The sequence below is a fragment of the Pempheris klunzingeri genome, chromosome 12 (genome assembly GCF_042242105.1).
Source record: "Pempheris klunzingeri isolate RE-2024b chromosome 12, fPemKlu1.hap1, whole genome shotgun sequence".
NCBI lineage: Eukaryota > Metazoa > Chordata > Actinopteri > Acropomatiformes > Pempheridae > Pempheris > Pempheris klunzingeri.
The window spans coordinates 720036-743132 of NC_092023.1; the positions used below are offsets into that span (position 1 = coordinate 720036).

Here is a 23097-nt window from a genome sequence, read left to right on the forward strand (position 1 = left end):
CGACTCTTCCTCCCAGCCAATCGCACACCCACTTCCGCGTTCGCGACAGCCAATGATTCGCTCAGGATTCGTACACATATTTTACGGCACAGTCACGGTGGGTTGAGCCGGCTGAGGTCCATAGAAATTTGACAGCTTCACAGGTGAGACACCGTCCAGAGGCTGCTGCTCTCCACATTTCACCTGCTTCCCGGAGCTCCTCTCTCTGTGAGCCTGGGGTTGCCACAGTCAAAAAACAGCCATTCGAAGTCCAACCACTCCGGCAGCATGAGCAAGAAGAAAAAGGACTGGAAGACTGAGAAAGGTAAGGCTGCTCAGTGGGGACGAGGCTGCCATCATGTCCACTGACTGACAGCCCCAGTGTGTGTGTGTGTGTGTGTGTGTGTGTGTGTGTGTGTGTGTGTGTGTGTGTGTGTGTGTGTGTGTGTGTGTGTGTGTGTGTGTGTCTGTGTGTCTGTGTGTCTGTGTGTGTGTGTGTGTGTGTGTTCAGGTGTTTCGGGATGTTGCGCCGTGCTTCCTGTGAACCGTCCTCCCCAGCAGTGAGCCCACATTAGCTCCCATGTACGGTCCGTGTTTACCTGTTGGAGCCCCCCCCCCCCGGACCCCCTGACCACCGGGTCCCACCTGTGAGGGGCTCCCTCTGACTTCCAGACTCAGTTTGGTAGTTTGTGTGTGTGACTGGTGTGCAGACTAAAGGACTGTGTCTCTGCTGGAGTCTCTTCCTAGCTGCCAGCTAGGAAACTGCAGCTCCAGAGCCGGATGGGGCTCACTGGCTGCTGTGGCTTTCACTGGTTCGTCCTGTTTTAGCATGACAGAGCTTTCTTCATGGGAGGTGTTTTGACTCGTCACAGCTGTAATGAATCACATTAATCAGTGATGGCTCCACTCTGAAGTCACAGGACACACACACACACACACACACCACATGGCTCACAGCCGTCACTCCACTTCCTGCTCCACATGTGGGGGTGTGTGGTGTGAAAGCAGTGTAAGCTGGACTACTTCTGGTCCCAGGACGCAGGGGCAGGACTCAGGCTGGCTGAAGTTCTGCGGACAGATCTCCATCCCTGAGCCGCGTTCAGTGACGCCGTGGCCTCGACTGAAACAAGGAGGGTTGGAATCGCTGCTGATATTGTGGGCGAAACATTAATCAGAATTTCATGGTTGGTTTTTCAGCAGCTCAGTCAGTGTCTCCTCATCAAGCCGGGCCACTCACGACTCATATTTTAGTGTATGGGGGAAAAAGGGTTATTAAAATTCTCCGAGCAAAGGTAATAATTAATCTTAGCCAGCCGTTTCCAGTTTGAGCAGGTAGCTGCACGAAAGGAACATCAAAGTAAATCAGATTTAATATTCTGAGCAGATACCTGGCGTGGTAAAATTTAAGGGGAGATCAAGACAAGTGAAATGTGAAAGAAATTCAGAAACTTAAGGACTTTAATGGGATTACTTTTGAATGATGTTTTGACCCGGGGCCAGCTGAGTGTAATATGTTGTACCAACAGGTTATTGTGAGTCATGTTGGCTCCTGTGCTTTGTTCTGTGTTTTTAAATGTCCCAGACTGTAGAGGAGTGAAGTCGAGGAACTCAGTCAAACAAAATGAAGTAAAGAAGTGAGTAGGAAACAGGAATAGTTTGATCAGACCACATGAGATGGGATGTTGTGACACGTCTCCTGTTCTATTGTCACCAGTTTGGTTCTGGGATGTTTAGCGTTCCCACCCTGAGCTCATTAAGGGTAGAAGATCACACTAGTGCGAGTGATAGTAACACAAACTTTCCCACTCTTATGTAATAAAGCCCATCTGAGCTGAGCTCTGGGGTTCCACAGCGACTCAGAGTCCAGCAGAGTGTCCAGAGAGCTTTGCTGTGTTCAACCTCCCAACAGCCTTTTTATTCATCCATGTAGAATAAAAGCAGCCTTGGGAACGGCAGGAGTGGGCAAGAGGGAGGGAAAATACAGAAGGGATGGAAGAGATATCCCCCACCTCAGAAATACCTCTTAATGTAAGTCTGACCCACTGAGGGACGCTGCCTAAAGACGACCTAAAGAGCCCCACCAAACCTGGTCTGCCTCGGTGTTTAAGGTGTTTGGAGACATGACTCATGACTCACGGCTCCTCTCTAAGACACTTCAGAGATCCTCTGATGTAGATTATCGTTCTATGCTGAGCATCAAAGAACAGAACGCTGGAAAAAGAGTTTAGTTTAGTGGCATACGGTGCAACTTCCACTTTGTTTAAACTGTTTCACAAGTGGGGACGCTTTAGTTGACCGAAGTCCACCCTGCGAGCACCGGGGGGTCTATGTGGGGAAGGTTTCACAGTGAAGCACATAGTTAGGATGGTGCTGGTTCTGTGGAACAGTCCAGCGCTGAGATGAACAGGACTACTCATGATGTGGTGACCCTCACGGCAGCATCACGGTTTAGCAGCAGCAGCTGTGGGAGCTAATGTCAGACACTTGGAAACAGGAATAACAACAAGTTCTCACACTTCTGGCACACAGCATAGATGGATAGATAGATATATATAGAAGGATATATAGATAGATAGATATATGGATAGATAGATAGATAGATAGGTGGATAGATATATGGATAGATAGATAGGTGGATACTTTATTCATCCCGTAGGGGGAATTCTGGTGACTAGTAAGAACTTAACTGTCAGTCCTTATCTGTGCACAGTAGTTGCACAGAGAGTACTGTTGCTTATTGTACAATTTCAAACTGCCTATTTTAGACTATTACTCAGCTGCCAATAATGAAGTCACAGCAGAAGCAGAGCAAACAGGACCAACAGTTCAGAGAGCATGAAGCTGCACTGGAGCTGAGAGGGGGGCACAGTGCTGAGAGCCATGGAGACGCACAAGTATGGACCTATTTGTGGCCGGTCCACACTGCAGCCCGTCACTAATGAATACAGCCACAGCAGAGGGGCTGATGGGTGAAATCAGCCGAAGGGGAGGTGTCTGATTGGACCCAGAAGCTGCTTTGTTTTCGGTCTCCATGAGCACGGCTGAGAGCCACTGGTGTAGGAAGTGGGCAAGACCGCCATTCAATCAGCGCACTATTGTTCAGACGCCTCTAATGGCACGCTGCCTCACTGCTGAAGAGTGTTTGAGACGTGTGAGTCTCATTAATAAGGATCACATTTTTAATAAAGTGTGTTTAGAGAAGGAGGGAGGGGGTTAAAGTGAGGGAAGGACACCAGGAGACAAGACACGGACCATTAAAGGAGCTTTAAAAGAAAAGTTCTGACTTCCACTAGACATGAATGTCGCTCTGGTTATTACCTGTCTGTACCAACTTTCTCTCCCTCTTCACCTCTTTTATTCTTCAGTAGAATTAACTTTATTCACACTTACTTTCCTCCACAGAGAGGCTGCTTCGTCTGGATCGAGAGGACAGACGCAAGGACTATCGTCGACAAGATTTCATATCTTTGGACAAGATTCCAAGCTGGAGAGAAGAAAACAGGCGTAAGAGACGGCTTATTGTTTGAGATGCTGACTGTCCTTTAGCTTGGATATGGCTGATAAACTGAGCTGACTGAGCCCAGTCCATAAATAGTCATTCAGTAATTCTACATTAGTTTTATGTGCCTGATAGGCCAGACAAAAAACAGCAGGCACCTTCAGCATGATTTCTCAGGATGTAATCATCATTTCAAGAGGACACGACCAAGACTACAGCCGTCTGTGTATCACCACAGAAGGCTGAAAGGTTAACTAAGGTATTTTTAATAGTTTGGATTTGAAATGACTGGTTTGTATAAAAACCTTTGGACAGGATCCAGTAGATCGCTTCAGCCGGCAGCCAAGAAGGGAGACAGACCTGGAAGATCCTTTTGGTTTAACCACAAACAGCCGTTATATCGCTCTCTGCACACACACCAGACTACATTCATAAAAACAGGGATTTTACACAGCAGTTTCTGGTCTACCACTGTCCTGATCAGTTTGTTTGTTTGTGTTAATGTGTGACTTTGGTGTTTTTAAAGGGTAAATTCAGATCCAGAACAATATTAAGATCCACAATAACTCAAACAAACAAACTGATGGAGGCAGCAAATTACTTTTTTACAATAAGATAATTAACTTTTAGTGAATGTAGTCTGGTGTGTGTGCAGAGAGCGATAGAACGGCTGTTTGTGGTTAAACCAAAAGGATCTTCCAGGTCTCTCTCTGTAGGGATCCTTTCCATGATGCTGTCACACACTTAGAATAACACTCTGAGCCTGTCAGTGGATCAAACAAGCTCTTTTAGTGGACCTACTGTGATCAGGTGCAGTTGTCCCAAAGGATCACGTTGCAGCCATTGCAGCCCGTTTGGTGGCTGCTGGCTGAGGTGATCTACTGGTGATCTACTGGACCAACTTTTTATGTACCTACTGGTCATTGCAAACCCAAAATATGTGAAATAAATAAATAATAATAATAATTGGCCCCAGTTTAAGAATACCAGCTGTCCTTTTGTTATTACAGTAAATGTTTCTCTAAGATCTGATCTGGATGATCGTTGGAGGAGGAAAGCTAATGTCAGTAAAACAATACAGAGATCTGACAAAGAACCCAGAAGAACTAAAGCGCTCACTGATACTTAGGTTAGTGTGTTCGGGAAGAACATTAAGAGTTTTTACATTTTCTATCTTTTAAAGAAATACATTAAAGATGAAATGACAAGAATAAATAAGATAGTGACATAAAGGAGTTAGCCCAACAGGCCTGTACAGAGAGGGATGAGGGAATTAGATGATGTATGCATGTGAGACCCTCTGTAGTTTATGTTGTGACGCCGATATAAAACCAAACTACAGCTGATGTTCAGTGAAGTGAGGCAGAAGGAGAAGTTGTTGAGTGATCAGAGATGTGCCCACATCTGTTTTCTCCACGTTAAATTAAACAAGGTATAATAACTTTTCATGGCAGTTTGGGGGCTCTTAGCTGATGGATTTTCTTTAAGAACCAGCATGCAGCAGCTGTTGGGTCATCGCCCTGCCTTAGAGGGAATGTACCCGTCTTTCCTGTTTCCAAAGAACATCCTCTTTCATCAGAAATGTTGCTACAGACTTTTCTTCTCCACATGAAAGAAGAGACACAAAGAACTGCTCAAGGCTGTAAATCAGCATTTACATTGTTTCCATGTAAAACACTGAGGAGTGCTGATGGTACAGTGAGTGCAGTATTGTACTTTTTAAATGACTTTCTATGAAGTGTTGCTGTTCTTCTCCATAACCATCATCCCATGGAACTAAAGACAGAACCATGCAGAACCATGCATGACCCTGTGTGTTCAGTAAGTGACCCCCACCCGTATCAGGCACCAGGACGCTCCTCTGCTGCTGAAGCCCGTCTGCTTCACGGCTCCCGGTCGCTCAGAGGAGCTCCTGTGCAGAGCTCAGCTGTTGCTCTTCTGTCAGGCCCAACCAGTGCAGCCTCAACAGGGCGACGTGTTTTTGCCCAGAGAACTGCCGCTGGGTATTTTCTAGTCTTCGGGCCGTCCTCTGTGAACCCTAGAGACCTCCTCTAGACACCAGAGAAAATGTCAGTAAATCTGAAATACTCAGAGCAGCCTAACAGCCACGCTGCCTTCAGAGTCACTCAGATCACCTTTCCTACACATCCTGGAGCTTAGTGTGGACAGCCGTGTGATTGGCTGACTTCTATGTTTGCATTAAGACCAGTTGTGTACCTAATGAAGTGACCAGTGAGTGTATTTTAATATCACTGTCATGCAATGAGTTGAAGTTCCTTCTTGTGTTTCAGCCAATGACAAAGAGGAGGCGAAGGAGCTGACAGGAGGAGGAGGAGGGCTGAGTGATAAAGTTTCTCTCTACAAAGGAGATATTACTGTCTTGGAGGTGGACGCCATAGTCAATGCCGGTAAGGATCTGTCCTTTCACCTCTGGCAGCTGATGGATGTGTCTGCTGCATGTCTGCAGCTCGGCCGTTAACTGGTCCTTGGCTGCCCTCTACTGTTAAGATTCACAAAGTGCCGGCTCCTCAGCAGGACTGATGAGTGACTGAGGGCTCCTGTTGATCTGACCTGAAATAACAGCTGATAACACATAGATAATAGATGATCTGAATAGATTATCTTACTTTGAAAGTTGTTTGCTATTCCAGGTCTTTCTCCCACCTTGTGCCAGTGAAGCACACGGTCAGCGAAGCTTTTAATTTGGCTTTGTTATATTCAGGTATATCCGTCTCATTTGTCCTAAACGTGGCCCGTGTGTGCTGTAAGGCTTCGGGGGGGGTCACACCAGGTCCTGCTGCTGGGTTAAAGATCTGAGTAAAAGGGGGACGTAGAGTCGGAGTGGTCAGAAATACCTGCTGTTATATAATCTCTGCGCTCACAGCCCACACACAGTCGGACTGCTTCACCTGTCGCTTCTGCCGCTGGTGCTCAGGACCGTTTAGCAGCTATAGCACATATAGTCCCCCCCCCCACGGCTGTACATCAGCAGCGTGTACATCTGTGCTGTACTTTGGCTCTCATAACTTTTCCCTCCCCATGCAGTATTTAAACGCTCATACACACAGTACAGTCTGCTAAGCAGTGTGCATCTCGTGTGAAATTAATACTCTATAATTTATGCAAGATTAATAGATGTGAAAAACAGACTGCTCTGTTGGATAAGCCTAATGAATTTAATCTATTATGTAAATGTGTTCCTGATGAGGGTAAGGTGACATGAAAGTCTGGATCAGCATCATGTAACAGACACCTGACTCGTCCCTAAATGTCTCGACCTTTACAGATGCAGCATTTGTAGCCGTCATCAGACGCTTGAAGTAGTTTGTTTGTTCTCAGTTCTGTCAGAATTGCTGCCAGTCTGAGTTGCTCTGCTGTTTGGTGCTTCGATATATTCAAGCTCTGGAGGATTTGTGTTTTATTTATGGTCGGAGTCAGTGAGGCGACACAGTGATCCTGCAGTTTGTGTTCCTGTTAAAGGCTCCGCCGACGGGCATGAAACCCTCTAATTAACCCTTTAATTTCACTTTTACCTCCTTTTTATTGCAGGTCTTTGTCCTTTACAGTCAATATCTGAAACAAATCAAGGTTAAGGCAGCGCAGAAAGTGTTTCTATTAAGTGACTGAAGAAATGGGCCGTGTGAGAATGGAGATGAGGTTCAGGAGGAAAAACGGCATGTTTTTGTTTTCCACTGTTGAATTCTACTGTAGCAAAGGCAGTTTGTCTCAGCAGCTAATGCTGCCAGACGTCCAGGCTCTGATTGAGCTACATGCTGGCCAGGAGGCAATCCATTCTGTTTAGCAGGCTGTCAGAGGGTTTTTCAAGGAATTGCTGAAGGCTTTTATAATTTTCAGAGGGCCTCAGCAGTTGTCCCCCTGCTACTCTATTCATACTGCAGGACCAGTTGTCTTTGTCCTGGCTGCACTGATAAGGACACAGCGGTGGACTTTGCTGTCCAGCTCTGCTCAGCAGCAGTGGGCTGTGGAGGCACATTTGAATGTGAATGGAATGGTTCAGGACATGTTTTATTTTCAGTGGTCAGAAAATACTCTTCCAGTGTGACATTACGCTCTAAATAATGGACACAGACCGTTCACTAGCTGAATAGGCTGGACGCTCTGACGGCTCCGAGGTGCATGTGGACACACATGGCGGATGTCGGGCAGCACACACCGATAAGATCTTTGGATGGTTTGTTCAACTTCTTGCCTTTCATGTATTCACTGCTTCCAATCTGCAGCCTGCAGTACTTCCATTAGGCCTGGCCCCAGCAGACTGCTGTCCATGCAGCGTGGGAGGGAAACTATTAGCATGAGCGACAATAAACTGTCCAAATGTCTTTCTCACGAGTCAGACATGAAGGAGAAGTAAGTAGTTAAAGTGAAGGAGTGTGTGCAGTACGTTCACTCTGTGCACCACAGTCACCGCAGCAGCTCGTCTGGATGATCCTGTGCTGGTTTCAGTTTAAAAATCTGATATTGACGCCATAATCTGAGCCGTGATGTATTCTGTCACTGTAGCTCATGGGAAAGCAGTGATTTAATAAAGGTCCTTTAATGTTGCTTGCTTGCAACACGTGTTATTTTTATTTTATCACATAACATTTTGAATATGTTGAATAAGTCAAAGGCACTTTGAAGATTTGTGCAACAAGGTTTTGTCATGACAGCAGCTTAATGCAGGTTTGTAATTTTATGGAAGACGGGCGGCTTGGTGCCGCTCTTATGGGGGCTGCCTAAAGCTTTTAGAGGGTGTCAGGTTGCTTTATGTCCTCCATTAAAGTTTAATTATTAGGCTCATTGAGTTTTTAATTCTTCTTTAATTCTGTTTGGCTGGAGGTTGGACAGGAGGTGCTCAAACTGTCACCGGGATGAGGGCCTGGGGGGAGCGGGGCAGGAGGGGCTGTGGTGACAATGGGCAGGATGGTGGTATCATGACAAGGTGGCGTGGGCTGCCGCGTCCTGCCCGGCAGATGGCCCAACTCGGCCCACTGGTTAGGACGAGCCTGCCATTACTCTGCATGAGTTATTGGAGCCACACTCACGCTCTTCTCTGAAGGGATGGAAGTGACGGGGCAGCATTATGCCAGCACACTGTCTACATTACATTTCAGATGCAAACAGTGCAGAATGTTTTGTCCTTGGCAGTGTTTCCCTGAGTATGGGAGACTTTCTGCACAGATTCCTCTGCAGGGTGCATTTCTCTGGTTTGTATAATAGCTGTAGACTGTTCTGTATGCAGAGAAGGATGCTGTGTTGTTCTGTAATTTTAACAAACGCCTAACACTTTCCCTGATTGTCTAGTAGCCCATGTCTTTGGTATTGGTGAAGGATGGGAAAAGGAGACCATCACAGTTAATCAAGGCACGTTTCATAGGAAATTGCAGGGTTCACTAAAAGTTGAAAGGATGGTCAAACTTGTTTTTAAATTTAATGCATTTCATTACTGTTGCTTTCACACGGCAAACACAAGATAATGTCGTCCATTTTTCTCCTTGTCTTTGTGCACGGAGTTCACGTGAGTGTCGCCATCCCTCTCAGTCCAGAATGAGGTCGTAAAGATAGCAGTGCGAAGTGGAGAGGACTTCTCTTATCGTGATGGCTGCGGTAATTATGCACAGGGGTTGACTCCTAATCCATTACCTGCTGTAAACCTTTCCCATCTTTCTGTATAAGATCATTTTTTACAAGAGCCAATTTAGTGTGCACAGGGAATCTGGTTATGAATGCTATAAAGAACCTGGAGGGGTGGAGATGAGTGCGGGAAAGGCAATTGGTATTCAGTAGTATGGAGGTGTGTGTGCTGCAGTCATCACAGGTTTGATGTGAGCGGTGACCCTCAGGGCTGAACACCACGATCCTGTGGAGATCGACTTTTATATGTTTCCTGATATGCAGTCGATTCAAACGTTGTTTGCCTGCAGGGCTGCTGGGTGCACATTGTTTACCTTCATGGTCATTCATGCATAATGTACAGTATAGACGGCCACCTGCCCCGCCGGCCCCCGCCTGCCCCCGCCTGCCCATACAGCATTATTCTGTGGTCACAGCAGGGCCATGCAGAGGTCCAGCAGCTTGTGCTGCTTTGTGGGTAATGTCAGATTCAGAATTAAATACTTAACAATTTATTAGGCAACTGATGGACTCAACCCCCCCTCATGTCGGATGTATTATTTGATGTTGTTTAAATTTGCCTTGAGCTGAACTGCTTGTCTTAGTGTTTAATTATCAGTGTAAATGAAATCAGAAAAGGACATGGATGTTTATTACTTTGTTATCTGAGGTAAAGTTTGAATAAGAACAAATAATAATCATAAAATTGTGAAATTATTATTATTATTGTGGGAAATTATTTCTGTAAGACCAGAACTGTATTTTCACTGTTAGTTCGTACCATTAATTTCCCAACACACAAGATAAACTCTCAGAGACAGAGATCTCAGTTCAAAGTTTTACTTGCAGCAAGCAAAGAGTACAGGCAAAGATCTACATCTGCACTGAGCAGTCTCAGTGTCTTTCAAGCATATATGCAACATGTATAAGCAAAGTTCCTCCTCTCAGCAGTCCTCCGCCGCACCCTGCTCCCTCTCCTCCTTGCAGGGGCGGTTGGTGAGAAACGCAGGTACGCTGACTTCTCACTGTTCAAGGCCTTCTCCAACTCTTCTTTATCTCAAGAATGCAAGCACAGTCTGATACATCCTACACCAACACACATCTCTTTGGTCTGTGTAAAGGTCACAGCAGCTATCACACAGTCCTGCATCAGGCTAAAACTTCATGATAATAAAGCATAAATGTACTAACATAAAAACATAAAAATGTATTAACATAAGCGTGTCTGCACATTTTCTATTTCCTAACAATTTGAATCATCCAACATTATTCACAAGTTTATGAAAAACAACAATACAAACAAGGAAAAATGACCAAAACTAAAAAAAACTGAGCTGCACATTATTTGCAGCGTATAGACTGGAATGGAACGCACCCCCTTCTTGCACCTGTGAGGGCTGCTTTCTTGGAGGGGTGAGGGACGTTCATCCTTTCCCTTTTATTGAAAACCTCAGTGGTTGTGGCAGCACAGCAACAGTGCAGGATAATGGTGTGTAATGTCCGGAGAAAATGATACGCTTCTCTGAGTCCCAAGCCTTAATGGAGAGCACTGCCTTATTTATTAGGGAATGACTCTCTGAGTGCTCTGGTAATATTTTAGCCTGCAAAGCAGAAGGCTTCGCAGAATGAAAAGTAGACGTGGCATTTTTATTCTGTCGCTGAGCTCTGGGTCTATAGACAGACTCTAAACAGACAGACTTTTCATTGTCACACTTCCCAACTTTAGGGTTCTTTTAGAGGTCTGCCTGTGATATATGACAGCGTACTCTCCTTTTCCACCTGGGGAAGCCAGTCCTCTCTTGTGAAATGTATTTTCTGTCCTGATCCTTATTTTCCTGCATCTGTCTAAAATGTTGCTGGGACACTAATGTTGTGGAGAGTAGCTCTTCCAGACTAACAGCAGACTGGAGCACGACGTGCCAAAGAATGGTGTCACTTTTTACTTCTCCACGTCCTGCATTGATTGACAAAGCCTGTGACTTCTGGTTTTGCTTCCTACTGTGTGGGGAAGTTGTCACCGTAGACTCCCCGTTTGATTTTAGTTGTCAGGCCATGGATGTGTCACACGGCACACCGAGCCCCTGGTGAGTGACTCAATGAGTCGATCTGTCTCTCTGCAGGTTCACACCCTGACCCATAACCTCCCTGAGTGGTGCAGCCTTGACGCCAGCAATACTACAGCAGTTCAGGGTTTTCTGTTTCACCCTGCTGCCAGTTACAAATCCATGCAGCACACACAGTACATTAGAAAGCACGGTAGAGGACCAGTAACTTCTTGAGCAAACTTGTGATTGTTGCACTGTCAGAATGAAAATCGATGCCGCTGGCTGAGAGAGAACTTGCTGCTCTGCTGAACAGTGAAATGACTGGTGAGTGGCTTGCATTGGGTCCTGCACTAAAAGGTCCAGTTAATCGTATCAGCTGTGAAAGAGATCCAGCACGAGGACGGGGTTTCCCTGCCATCGGGGTGTAAATGTGAACTGAGGTGACGAACCAGCTGTCGAGCTTCCCCTCCTTCTGATTTCAGCTCGATTCCTCCCCTCCCGGCGTCCAGATTGTGAGCAGCCTGCCTCGGTGTTTGGTCAATGTCAGTGTTGTTTGCCTGATCTCCGTGGCCGGCGAGGTGCCAACGTGGCCAGATAGAAATAATTTTTCACAAGTTGTGGCTAATGGAAAGTAATCATGGGGATCTGTGCTGTCAGTGTGTATCCGGCTGGCACTTAGAGAAATGTCTCCCATTGCTTGGACCGCTAATGGTCTATGACCGTATTGAGTGTTTGGGAGAACGAGCCCCCCCTTCCTTCCCTGTCACACCTTTAGTGACCAGCCCACACCTCCTTCTGTCCCTCTGACACAACCACTCAGAGATGTTCAGCTCCCCAGGAGGTTGGTCATTAAGGTGGGGTCCTCGGCCGTCCCCCGGTGCACACACAGCTTAAATCATCATTGTCAAGGTCACTAAGTCGTTGTTTGTCTCCCTGTTTCTCTTCCTACACCCTTCCTCTCGCCTCTATCTCCCTGCCCCCCTCCCCGTCCTGAAACAAACATCCTGGCTTATGCTGCACACACGCCACATCTCATCCATCATGCTTGTTAGTAATTGGGGGGGTATTGAGACGTGGCCACGAGGAAATGGTCTCTCACCACCTTCTGTTTCCCTTTTTCTGTCCCACACAAGTTGAGGATTTTTTTTTTTAAGAATGCCTCCTCCCTGTCACTGTCCAATGAAAAGGCAAAAGGCAGAGGGGGGGGGGGGTTTAGTTGTGATGACTGAAGGGAAAAGAAGCCGTAAAACAAGTCCAAGCATTATTTCTATCGGTGATGAAAGCCCCACGAGTTGTTTAGTGGTTTAAGGATGGATTTGTCTTTGTAAAACAAAATGATGCTTTGGATACTTGGAAATGGTGGCTGCAAAATGACTCACTCGCCCCCCCCATGCATACACTACCCTACGAGAGGACCTTCCCCTGTGTGTGTGTTAAGGGCGCACTACTCTGAGGCAGATCAATAAAATGTTATGTAGCGGTATAAAGCAGGTAAGGCCTCTGTTTAACAGGTAAGACGGCAGGCGGAGCAGCAGAGGAATGTGCCCATAAAGGCTGTGCAGCTGTTGACCTGTAGGGGGCACTGTCGCTCCACTGAAGCATCACCCACAGCCCTGCTAGCAGAGCAAGTTCGAGAAGTGGTGTGACTGGGCTGGTTCTGCATTTCAGATGGATAGATTTCCTTTTTTCTTCCCCTTCACGCATGTTTCTTTAGAGCGGTTTGAGGTGACAAGTGGAAATTCCAAGGCGTCTTACAGATTTTCAGCCTCTGCCCCTCCGATAGCTCAGACAAATGTCCAATATTGTGCTGTTTTTGGAAACTGAACCACATTTTTGGAACAAATATAACAAAGAGATGCTGAATTTGGAGCCTTGTGGAAGGTTTCACATATTACACCGTAAAAGCCCAGAGGAAATGAGAGCGTGGCTGTGCACCTCTTCTTTAGCTGTGCTGGAGATGCAGTTGTGTGCACAAAAGAGGGAGTGAGTATGTGGGGAGATGCAAGGTGAGACTAGCGTTCTGCCGACAGAGTGAAGATTGGCTGAAAGCAGAGTGTTGGAGAAATCAACCCCTGACTGCTGACTGTTCTCTGCACGATCCCCAGGCTGTGTGCGTCGTCATCGGCTGGCCGTTCACTCGTCTTCACGCCGGCTCATTCTTCCTCCTGCTGTCCTCAGTTCCCTCTTTTTAGTTTCAGCTTGTTTCAGTTGATCTCCAGTTCTGCAAATACTGTAATCCTTTGTGGAAGCAAACAAATGCAAGCCATGTACACAGAGAGCCCAGAAAAGCGCGCACCTTAGCAGAAATCCTGACGGTTGCAGGCCGGCCGTGGTAATGACTTCCTGTGTATAATGTCTAGGTAATGGTGCTGGTGCAGGTAAAGTGAAGGGATGTAAAGCACACATTTTACTGAGGGGGTTTTCTTTGAGGGATGCAATTTCTCCATTTTATAATTTTCTGCTTTAGCTCCACAGTCCACGTTTCTTCCGAGGGGAACGCAGTGGTTAGAATACGGTCATGCTATCGTGTTGTAGCAGAAATAAAATAATCCAATGCAGTGTTACTGTGACTAAGAGTCTGTTGGAATAGAACTGAGAAGATCAGACTTAATGGAGATATGGAAGTGTCTCCCCACCGTTCCTCTGTTTGCTAAACAGAGAAATCGTTCTGTATAAGAGGGCCTCTAAGCAACTGATATGAAAGACTGTGATGTTTGCTGAGTAGCTTTGAATGAGAATACAATTCCTATAACCCAGGGCAGTTCATTCAATATTTGTGAGCATGCACAAGTTTTTCTCAAAGCTGAGGAACCAGGGGCCGTGTTCATAAAACCTCCTCTCACTCACACATTTTAAATGCAGTTTAAAATAACTGATGCTTCTCTCCTAGTTTGAAAGTTTTCCTTTAAAGTGAACCTCCAAGGAATCTCCTAATGTTACATTTCCAGTTTCTTGAGTCAGGTGAAGGTAGTAAATATGAGAGATGTGTTTTCACTCCCAAACTACAACACTTCTCTCAGATAATTTACTAGAAGTATTCTTTAAAGAAAGACGTATTTAACACTTCAGCTGTGTCTGTACCCCCAGAAGCCCTCAGCTCCTGTGGACAACTGGACAGACTTATTTTCTCTAATCCAAGATTCATGACCTCATAATCTGAATAAAGCAAAATGTTCAGTCCGCAGCATCTTTTCCTCCCCCCACGGTGGGATTATCCCAGGTTACAGGTGATCCTGTTGTTTAAACCTTAAAGCACAGCGACGATGTGAGATCATCAGCCGTCACCTGCAGATCTTCATTTGAACACCTCATAACTAGTACTAGGAGTCACTTTCATGTTAATTCCTCTGTGAACAGATATTTCTGTCTTTATATTTTATTTACTGTCCTGATGTTGCAGGTTCATCAGTTTCAGAAATCCTTTAAAAACCAAGTTGGACCTTTTCTTCAGATAATATCCTTTATAATATATCCAAATACTTTTCATTTATACATTTTCTTCTAAGGTACCTGTGTGTAAATAACAGATAACCATTAAATAATATTAAGATGGTGAATTTAGGAGTAATATTTGTTTATGTAATTTCTGTTTCCCTCTTATCTTTATCTTTATCCTCAACAGTTTAGACTTTTCCTCTTCTGCCAAACATGGTGGCAGCGGTTTTTAAACATGAAGTCATCCTTAATCCTTAGACAGTGCAGCTATTTTTAACAGGACCTTAGAATAAACACTAAACCCGACGTACTGTAGGTGTCTGCTGCTGAAGTCAGAAAGCCTTCAGCGATCTGCTCAGATGTGCGGCCCGTTATGCTGCACAAGTCTGTGGACTGGAGTATTTTTAGACTGTTTATGGCCAAATTATTTTTTATGACAGTAGCAGTACTGAACCAGAAAACACATTATACTAGAAAACCACCCTAAGGGACAATCTGTGGGACCTTTTCCATCCTCTGTAATGAACCTGGATCATAACCGCCGCAGCCTCTCCCAGATTAAAACACATTTCAAAGCAACAAAACTTTTGAGACGCTGCAAAAACATAATGAATGTGGGAAGAAGGTTTGTTGTCAAGCTGGACAGAACTCCTGTACGGACCTTAAACAAGGCGGCTGAACGCTCGCTGATAGAAATGACACTGTCCCAGTGAAAACATGCTGCACAACAGTCTGCGGCGTCTTCTGTTAGAGAGCTGGTATGATGCAACATGCCACTGTGATGCACTGACCTGTGATGATGCATTAATTGAACACGCTCTATCTATTGTACAATCATAATGAAAATACTCTCTCAGCAAATGCACTGAACTTCAGCAATCAGCAGCAGCTCTCAGGGGCGACGTGGCTGCACAGTTGTTGCCCTCCTGTATGGTAATGAAGCAGCGACTGGCCGTCCTGATGAAATGGATTTCCCTTCTGTTGACACAAGTGATTGTGCGGTTACTGTAGGGCTCATTATAGACCGAGACCTTTGTTCAGCACGGTGGGAACAGAAACGAGGCTCGGTTCTGTTGGCCGTGATGAACGGTAAGTTTTATGCAAAATGTCTGGGAGATATGAGTCTATTAGGCGTGATGGAGGTATTATTTTGAAAGGTCTTACAGCTTACAAGGCAGTGTTTGATGTAACTAGCCTGCAAACAATAAGTACTAATGAACTCCATCAGTTCTCCAAAAGCAGAACCCATTTGGGCTCATTTATGGAGAAGTGATCTCGACTCTGTTTGGAAAAAGCACCGTACGCAGAAGGACTTAATGTCTCTAGCTGGTCATTTAGGACAGTTATTAGAGCAACAAGGCCTTACACATGGAGAACATTCAGCGAGAGGCTTGACATTTCATACTGTGTAACAAACTCCCCTGAGGCACAAAGTGATTTTAAGTTGACCCAAGAAGTTAGATTAGGTTTTATTTCCATAACAGAGAGTTTTCTTGATAAGAACAGACTGAAAAGCGAACGCTTGTGGTTTGAGTGGCAGCGAGTGAAGAGGTGGTTAATGCAGCAGGGTTCACAGGGCGGCTCATATGGAGTAGTCATAGACAAGCTGATGATTTGTTGTGATGTGCAGGGAGAGAGCAGTGGGACCTGACTTGGAGGTAGTCTGACCTTAAACAAACTGCATTTGTTTAACCTCGCTCAGCTGTGGAGCTGTAATGGGATGATGGCTGCTGCCATTAGCATGATGAAATGGACAAATAAGTGACTTTAGTGAAACCCACTCAAGTCAGGGGCTGCAATTTGGTTGGCCTTTGATGCTTCACTTGGCTATGGAAACAATTTAATCTCTTTAATAGAATCTTAGTCCCCCCACCTCGCACAAACAAAGCAGATTAAGGTTCCCAATAAGGCGAAGACTACACAGTCTTTGTGATGGGACAGCGTTCCCATTCCTGTGGGTGGCATCGGGCTTTCTGTCCGCCGTGTCTACACACAGGCGGCAAAACTCCCTCATTACACACCCAAAGCTCCAGTTCTGCTCAATTGTATTTATCTTGCTTTTATTCAATTTATTTAACCAGGCTTAAGGTCTTGGGTCTCTTTTATGGGGGGGATCTCGCCAGGTAAACAGTGTTTGTATGCATCACATTATGTGAGAGAGGACGATGGATGGATGGGGTGAAAGATAAATAGAAGGATGGATAGAAACACATGAAACCATAAAACCTACAGTGGATTTATGGCCAGATAAATGAAGTCTTTTTAGCTTGTCTGCAGAGAACTGTCTGTGCTAACAGCTTTATCTAGGTTACCGCATTATTGTGCTTTGCTTTAGCATGATGGCGAAGCTAATTATATCTGGAGTGGCTGTTGTAAATAGTCAGCTCTCAGGCATCTTCCACAGTCCTGTCTTTGATATGAAGCACGTCTTTATCCTCTGTTTCTTGTATCTCCTGCTATTTGACACTGTTGATTGATTTGGAATAACATCATTTGCGGTGGATGAAGGTGAAAGAGAAAATCCTGTGTTTGTCATCTGAGCTTTATCTCGTCATGGGTCGTGCCACTTAGACAGACATGAAGACGAGGTGCAGAGACACCGTGTATTAATGGGTATACTTGAAAAAGCTGCCCGGTGAAGACAAAGAATAGGGAGGGAGATCTGACAGGCAGGAGGCTCACAGGAGGATGTTGTGTACTCTCAGCAGATTTAATTTCCCATGTTCCCTGGATAATCAGGCACCACATGGCCATGCTGCAGCCACCACAGCCCCCCAGGGGCTGCTGATGAAACACATCACATTATATTTGATATAGGTGCGTTTATCATGCTGAAGTGGTGGAACAGGCGGAAAAAGTTCACTCCTTACTTTACCGCCAAACCCTTTTGGCCAGTAGACACAGCTACTCCTTTTAATCACAGGATACCTGCTCAGAATAAAGGTAATAAATAAATAAACAAACCTAGATTATATATGTTGATGTACTTGGATGACACAGAAGCGTATGTGCAGGTTAGTAACAGTTATGATCAACAGCAGTGACGCAGTGATCCTTCCTCCAGCTGCCAAGAGTTCGAGCTTTTACAGTTTACTATTTATCCCACATCAATAATTCACAGTTGGCATTTTAAGACGCTCCTGATTTTCTCGTCTTTCCTGCTCCTTTATACGCTTTTTCACAGTTTTCTTTTATAGCACAATAAAGGAGGGCAGAGCTGTGAGTGATCTGCTGGTCAGCCGTGGCTACCAGCCCCTTGTTGTCAAACCTAAAACGAAAATGACAAAGCAGTATTATTATTTTAGAATTTAATGCTATAATACAGACTTTGGTGTCCTGAATAAACATTTGCTTGGGTCTTTGCTGTAATGAGCTTCCTTTATTGTTTCTGCCGTGGTAAATACCGACAACTGGCTTGAGAGGAAGGAGAATGGGCTCCTGTATGAAAGGAAGTGAATGGTAATTGATTGTATGATTGATAGTTTTTGATAACTAATTGTAATATGGATAAGTACAGTAAGACGGTTACAGCTGGCACGCTCTACATTCATAGGTCATCTAATAAATTACTTTTCCAGTTAGTCATCACTGCACCCACTATCTAATTCCACTAAAACCACACAAACAACTTGTCACAGTTTATGCCTGGGGGAGTGCGTCACACCCCGGGGGGGGGCCAGTTTCAGGTGTTAATTGCAAAAAGCAATTACTTCACTTGATCTTTTAGAATACTGTATGTTAGTACTGACTGGAGTCTCTGTTAATCCCATTAACTGCCATCTCACTGCACCTTCTCACTTACTCATGAGCTGGAAATTGATATATAAGCAGTGAAATAACAGCAGTCACAGGACAAAATATTCTTTCTCTACCAACCGTGTGTTTAGCAAAATACCTCTTCAGAGCTTACATCTGATGCAAAGTATTGCACAAGTTGCAGGACAGATAAAATGTGTAGGAGGGTGCATCAGACCTGACTGCCCTTTGAGCTTGGATGGTGCAGAATATTAACTCTGACATCCTTCTTGAGGTGGTTCCCTCTTCCACAGAAGTGGAAGTGTCTCCAAAACAAAAGGGTGTGTGTCTGTCTGTCTGTCTGTCTGTCTGTCTGTCTCTGTGTGTGTGTGTGTGTGTGTGTGTGTGTGTGTGTGTGTGTGTGTGTGTGTGTGTGTGTGTGTGTGTGTGTGTGTGTGTGTGTGTGTGTGTGTGTGGCAGCACTACACTCCTCTTGATGCAGTACCATGAAATACAGCAGCACTGTTTGTCAGACTCACTCAGCTGAAGTGACCACTGAAGGCTTCACAGAGGGTTTATCTCATGGCCGCTGTTCTGGACTTCATTACAGTGTGTAGATGTATTGACTTTACCTAATTAAAGTACTGTAACGCTGCACGTCTGGACGTCATGCTCTCAGCATGCTGCTGTCTGAGACAGGTAAACAGGGTTATGTGGGCATTATAACAAGGTAATTGGTTCTGTAAGTGTGATTTACATTAGAGTAACATTAGTATGTTAACAGAAACAGCAACGCAGTGATTTCCATTTAGAAGACAACTCAATTAACTGTGGGCCAATTAATGCTGCTGAAATGAGTGAAGAGCACGTCAGCAGGATGGAGGGAGAAGCAGAAGGTCAGGCAGCGCTTTCATGCTGCGTCCTTTGGTTAATAGTGGACGAGGTGTGCTGAAGTCTAACACCAAGCAAAGTCTGACTTGTAAAAAGTCAAAATGTCTGTGGTGTGAAAAGGTAAATGTAGCTCAGTGTTCAGTCTCTCTTTTCTAAATAGGCCCTGTCAGACAGACAGACAGACGGACAGCAGGAGGAAAAGAGGATGAGAATAACGTAACATTAGAAGATAATAACTATCCATGTCTACGTGTGTGAAGCAGCAGGATCACTGTTTGAGTGTTTGACTGTCTGAGGCAGCTGCAAGCTTAGGAAAACTACCGGTACATCTTCTGGGGGGTGGGGCTGTTCCCAAAATGGTTGCCGTGGGTGCCATTAACTCTGTCTATGATGAGAGTAAGTAGACCTGAAGTGGGTAGAAACACAACAGTGGGACTTGAGAGGAAGTTGAGGCCGTCAGCCGGCTGACCATTGATGTGATTCAGAACAATGAGGAAAGTCCGCTGACTCTTTGGGAAGTCGGTTCAGTTCAGATTCCAAATGTGAAGCAGTTTGAACTGTGTGATGCTGCCATGAAGGGCAGAGAGGAGCAGATACTGTAATGCTTGCTGTTAGCTGTAATAAGCCCATTTTAATTGAAGTTTTTTTTCATTCTGTCTTGGAACAGACTTTCTCTCTTGAAGAAGCGAGCTATAAAACAAACATTATAAACTGTGTCCAACAGAGAGAGGGCAAACTTATGCTTACCCGTCCTCAGACTGCTTGGCACCGCAAAACGAAGATCTTTTTTACTCTTGTTTTGTTAGACTCACGCAAGTTGGCATCAAATCATCAATCACTTGTTCAGCGGAGTTCTGTCAAGCTGTGCAAACACACCCAGTGCCACTTTGTAGCTGCAACCAGGGAGTTCTTGTGTTTGTCCCAAAAATCCATGTGTGCATGTTTCAGGTTTGGAAGTGTTAAGAAGCCAAGTAAAGCATCGTGGCATGAGGAGTGCACTGCCTCCCTCTGAGAGCTTCATTATGGTAAACTAGGTTTAGGCTTTCACTCTAAACACCAGCTGGCGTCTCATTCACAACCGTCTGCTGTGGCATGTCAACATATTTACATGTTAACACTTTCTCTCCTGCTTCGTGGCCAAGAGGGGAAATGCCTGGTGTATGTAGTGTGACGTTTAATCAGCTTTACAGGTAGTTTAACAATTATGCATGCTGCTGTTTTCCAACAGTATGTTGGGTAAGATGGTTGGTGAGTCGGTGGTTATCTGTGTACGGCTTTGGTTAACGAGTCACTATTGAATTTCCTCAAAACTGCAGACGGCACCGCTGACTGTATTGACAATATTACTGATGTTGTTAATGCCTGAATCTGCTCAATTACTCCCTCATTGTGAAGGCAATTATCCTGCATGTCATCGAAAGCAAGGCACAGTGCAGTCCAATTTCAGCTGATATCCCTTGTTAATTCGTGGTTTGTCGGTCAGTTAAGGTCACTCAGACCTCTGTTTGTGCCGTGGCTGTTACAGCAGTATCAAACTGTGGAGCTGCAGGCAGTCATGAGATGAGCAATGGTGGAAAAAGACCACTGATACTGTCGATTCTGCTGCTGGATGTAAAACGGCTCCGTCTCAGGTCCTGCTTCTCCTAAAGGAATCCATGACATTATGACTGTTGATACTTTTGGTTTATAGTTTATTCATTTATGGTCATTTTCAATTAAGATGTTTTTCATCAAAGCTTTCTCCAACTTTTTCAATTTAGCAACTGGATTGTTTATTTCCCTCTGGTTTTCTTTCTTAAAGGGATGTTTTAAGAGGTAATGCAGAGTTTCATAAAAGCCGAGATTGAGTTTTGTTTTTCACACCCATCTCGCACACGTTTCCTTTCTAGTGAGGCGGCTGTCCTCGTCTGTGACATGTTCTTTCTTTAATTGGATTGATATTTTATTTTAAACGCATATCTTGAATTAATGAACTTGTATTAAAAAATTGAAAAATATCAAATATTTACCTTAGTGCTAATCAAATATGATTTAAATAATTGCTGTAATCTTTGTCCTGCTGAAACTTTATTAGATTGTTTGTTCGCTTACACACTTTATTTCAGTGAACTTTGTAAAGCACTGTGAGACACTCTGTTGTGATATTGGGCTATACAAAATAAATTGAATTGAAGAATTGAATTGAAACACACATAATCATCATGTTCATTACAACGTTGTCTATCATCATTTGTAGTGAGTTTATTTTACAGTTATTTGTAACAGCATAAGCTTTGTTTTGTTCAAATTTAATAATTCGTTTTTGTCAAACCACCTTTTTAATTCACTTATTTCAGTTGTGACCATTTCTGTACAAACTGTTTTGGGCCTTACACTGATCCCAGTGGGACTCCACAAGAAATATCAATACGTGGTAATCAATGGTATCAAATGCTTTTTCAATAGATACTCCTACTGCATTCCTCTTTTTGTTGACACCATGAGTTATTTTTTCTATTAACTCAATCAGTGCCTTGGATGTTTGTTAGTCAAACCTCTCAATGAGGAGTTTTTCCACCATCTTGGAGAACTGTGAAAGTAGAGAAACAGGCCTTTGATTAGTAAAGTGACGTCTGTCCTCAGCTTTATACTATATTGGATAACTTGAGCAACTCCCATTTTACTTGGAATTGTACCATCAGTGGTGTCTGTAGATGTTTTATTCTAACACTTACTAACAATATTCATACTTTCCTTTTCTTGGATTTCTGTCCCCATAATTATCATCAGCCTCCCCCTCTGTTGGCTCTGGATTTGAATAGTTTGACATTTTATATCTTCTTCATCCATTATTTCCCAGTTTTGTGTTAGTGATTCAGTCATGATTCTCCCATCTGCATTTCTCTCATCTCTCATTTGCATTTTTAAAGTTATTGAATTCCTTTTGCCTTATAAATACAATCGGACAACAAAAGCTGTTAAATGGTCACTGATTTATTAGCAGCCCGCTCACACTATTGTTCTAATCTCATCTCCATGTTAATAACAGACAGGATCTTCTTTCATCGTAGGGTGCCGGCTGTTGGAGGCAGAGATACATGTGCACACAGTGTTTTCCCATGTTCCTTCAACTAGAGAGGTGATGGAGAGGTCTTAAAAACCCGTGTGCTTGGAGATTAATAACAGGCCTGTGCTTTATACTGCCAAATGGTGCATGAGTCAATGCACCACACCTGCCTCTACCCTTTGGCTGCCTCACCTCTTTTCTCCACTATGGCATGTGGACTAAAAGTTATGTTGAATATCAAAACAAAGGAATATGTTGGCATCTCTCACCAAGAGCCACAGCCAAGAAGCACGCATTCACACATGCCCACACAATGTTCTGCGCGTAGGCAAACATTAGGGTCAGGTCTGGGCTTCATTAGGGAAATGCACTCAATTGCAATTAGCGGTAAACATATTCTTCCATGCACTTACCCTTTGATTGCATTGTTATTGCACAAAGGCAAGATAGATGGCTGTATATTTGACGCTGTGTACTTTTTCAATTAGCAAAGTTTTCTGGGTCTGTGACTATGTGTCCCACGGGCATGGTACGTGAAGCAGACAACCTGAGTAGAGCAAAGTTGGGTTTGAATTCATTAACAATTAGCCTAACTAAGAGCACATTGGATGTTACAAATGAAGATTGGAAAGTACAAAAGGAGGACTTTGAGGTTTCTCACAGTCGTTTTTAGTATTCTCTATTTATGCCATATAAGCTGCCTTCAGCTCTGAATACTTTAATATACTGGCTTGTCCTTCAACAGGCTGCAGTGCAGTGGCAAATCTGATTTTGACAAATGTGACATAATTATTCAATCTTGCAGAGCATGGGCGGCAGAAAGCATTCAATATAAAGCATTTCCAGCAGCGGCA

The 23097-nt window shown here is 44.3% G+C and overlaps 1 protein-coding gene across 5 annotated transcripts in view; it reads left to right on the forward strand.

The window, feature by feature from the left end:
• Window positions 1-112: 112 nt before the first annotated feature.
• The window catches only part of macrod2 (mono-ADP ribosylhydrolase 2), a 361037-nt gene continuing 338052 nt past the window's right edge, over window positions 113-23097 (forward strand). For all 5 annotated transcript variants that reach the window (XM_070840882.1, XM_070840883.1, XM_070840885.1 and 2 more), the window contains exons 1-3: window positions 113-304; window positions 3382-3483; window positions 5770-5886. In XM_070840882.1, the coding sequence (XP_070696983.1) occupies window positions 268-304; window positions 3382-3483; window positions 5770-5886 (256 nt within the window). In that variant the 5' untranslated portion in view covers window positions 113-267. The remainder of the gene's footprint in view (window positions 305-3381; window positions 3484-5769; window positions 5887-23097) is intronic.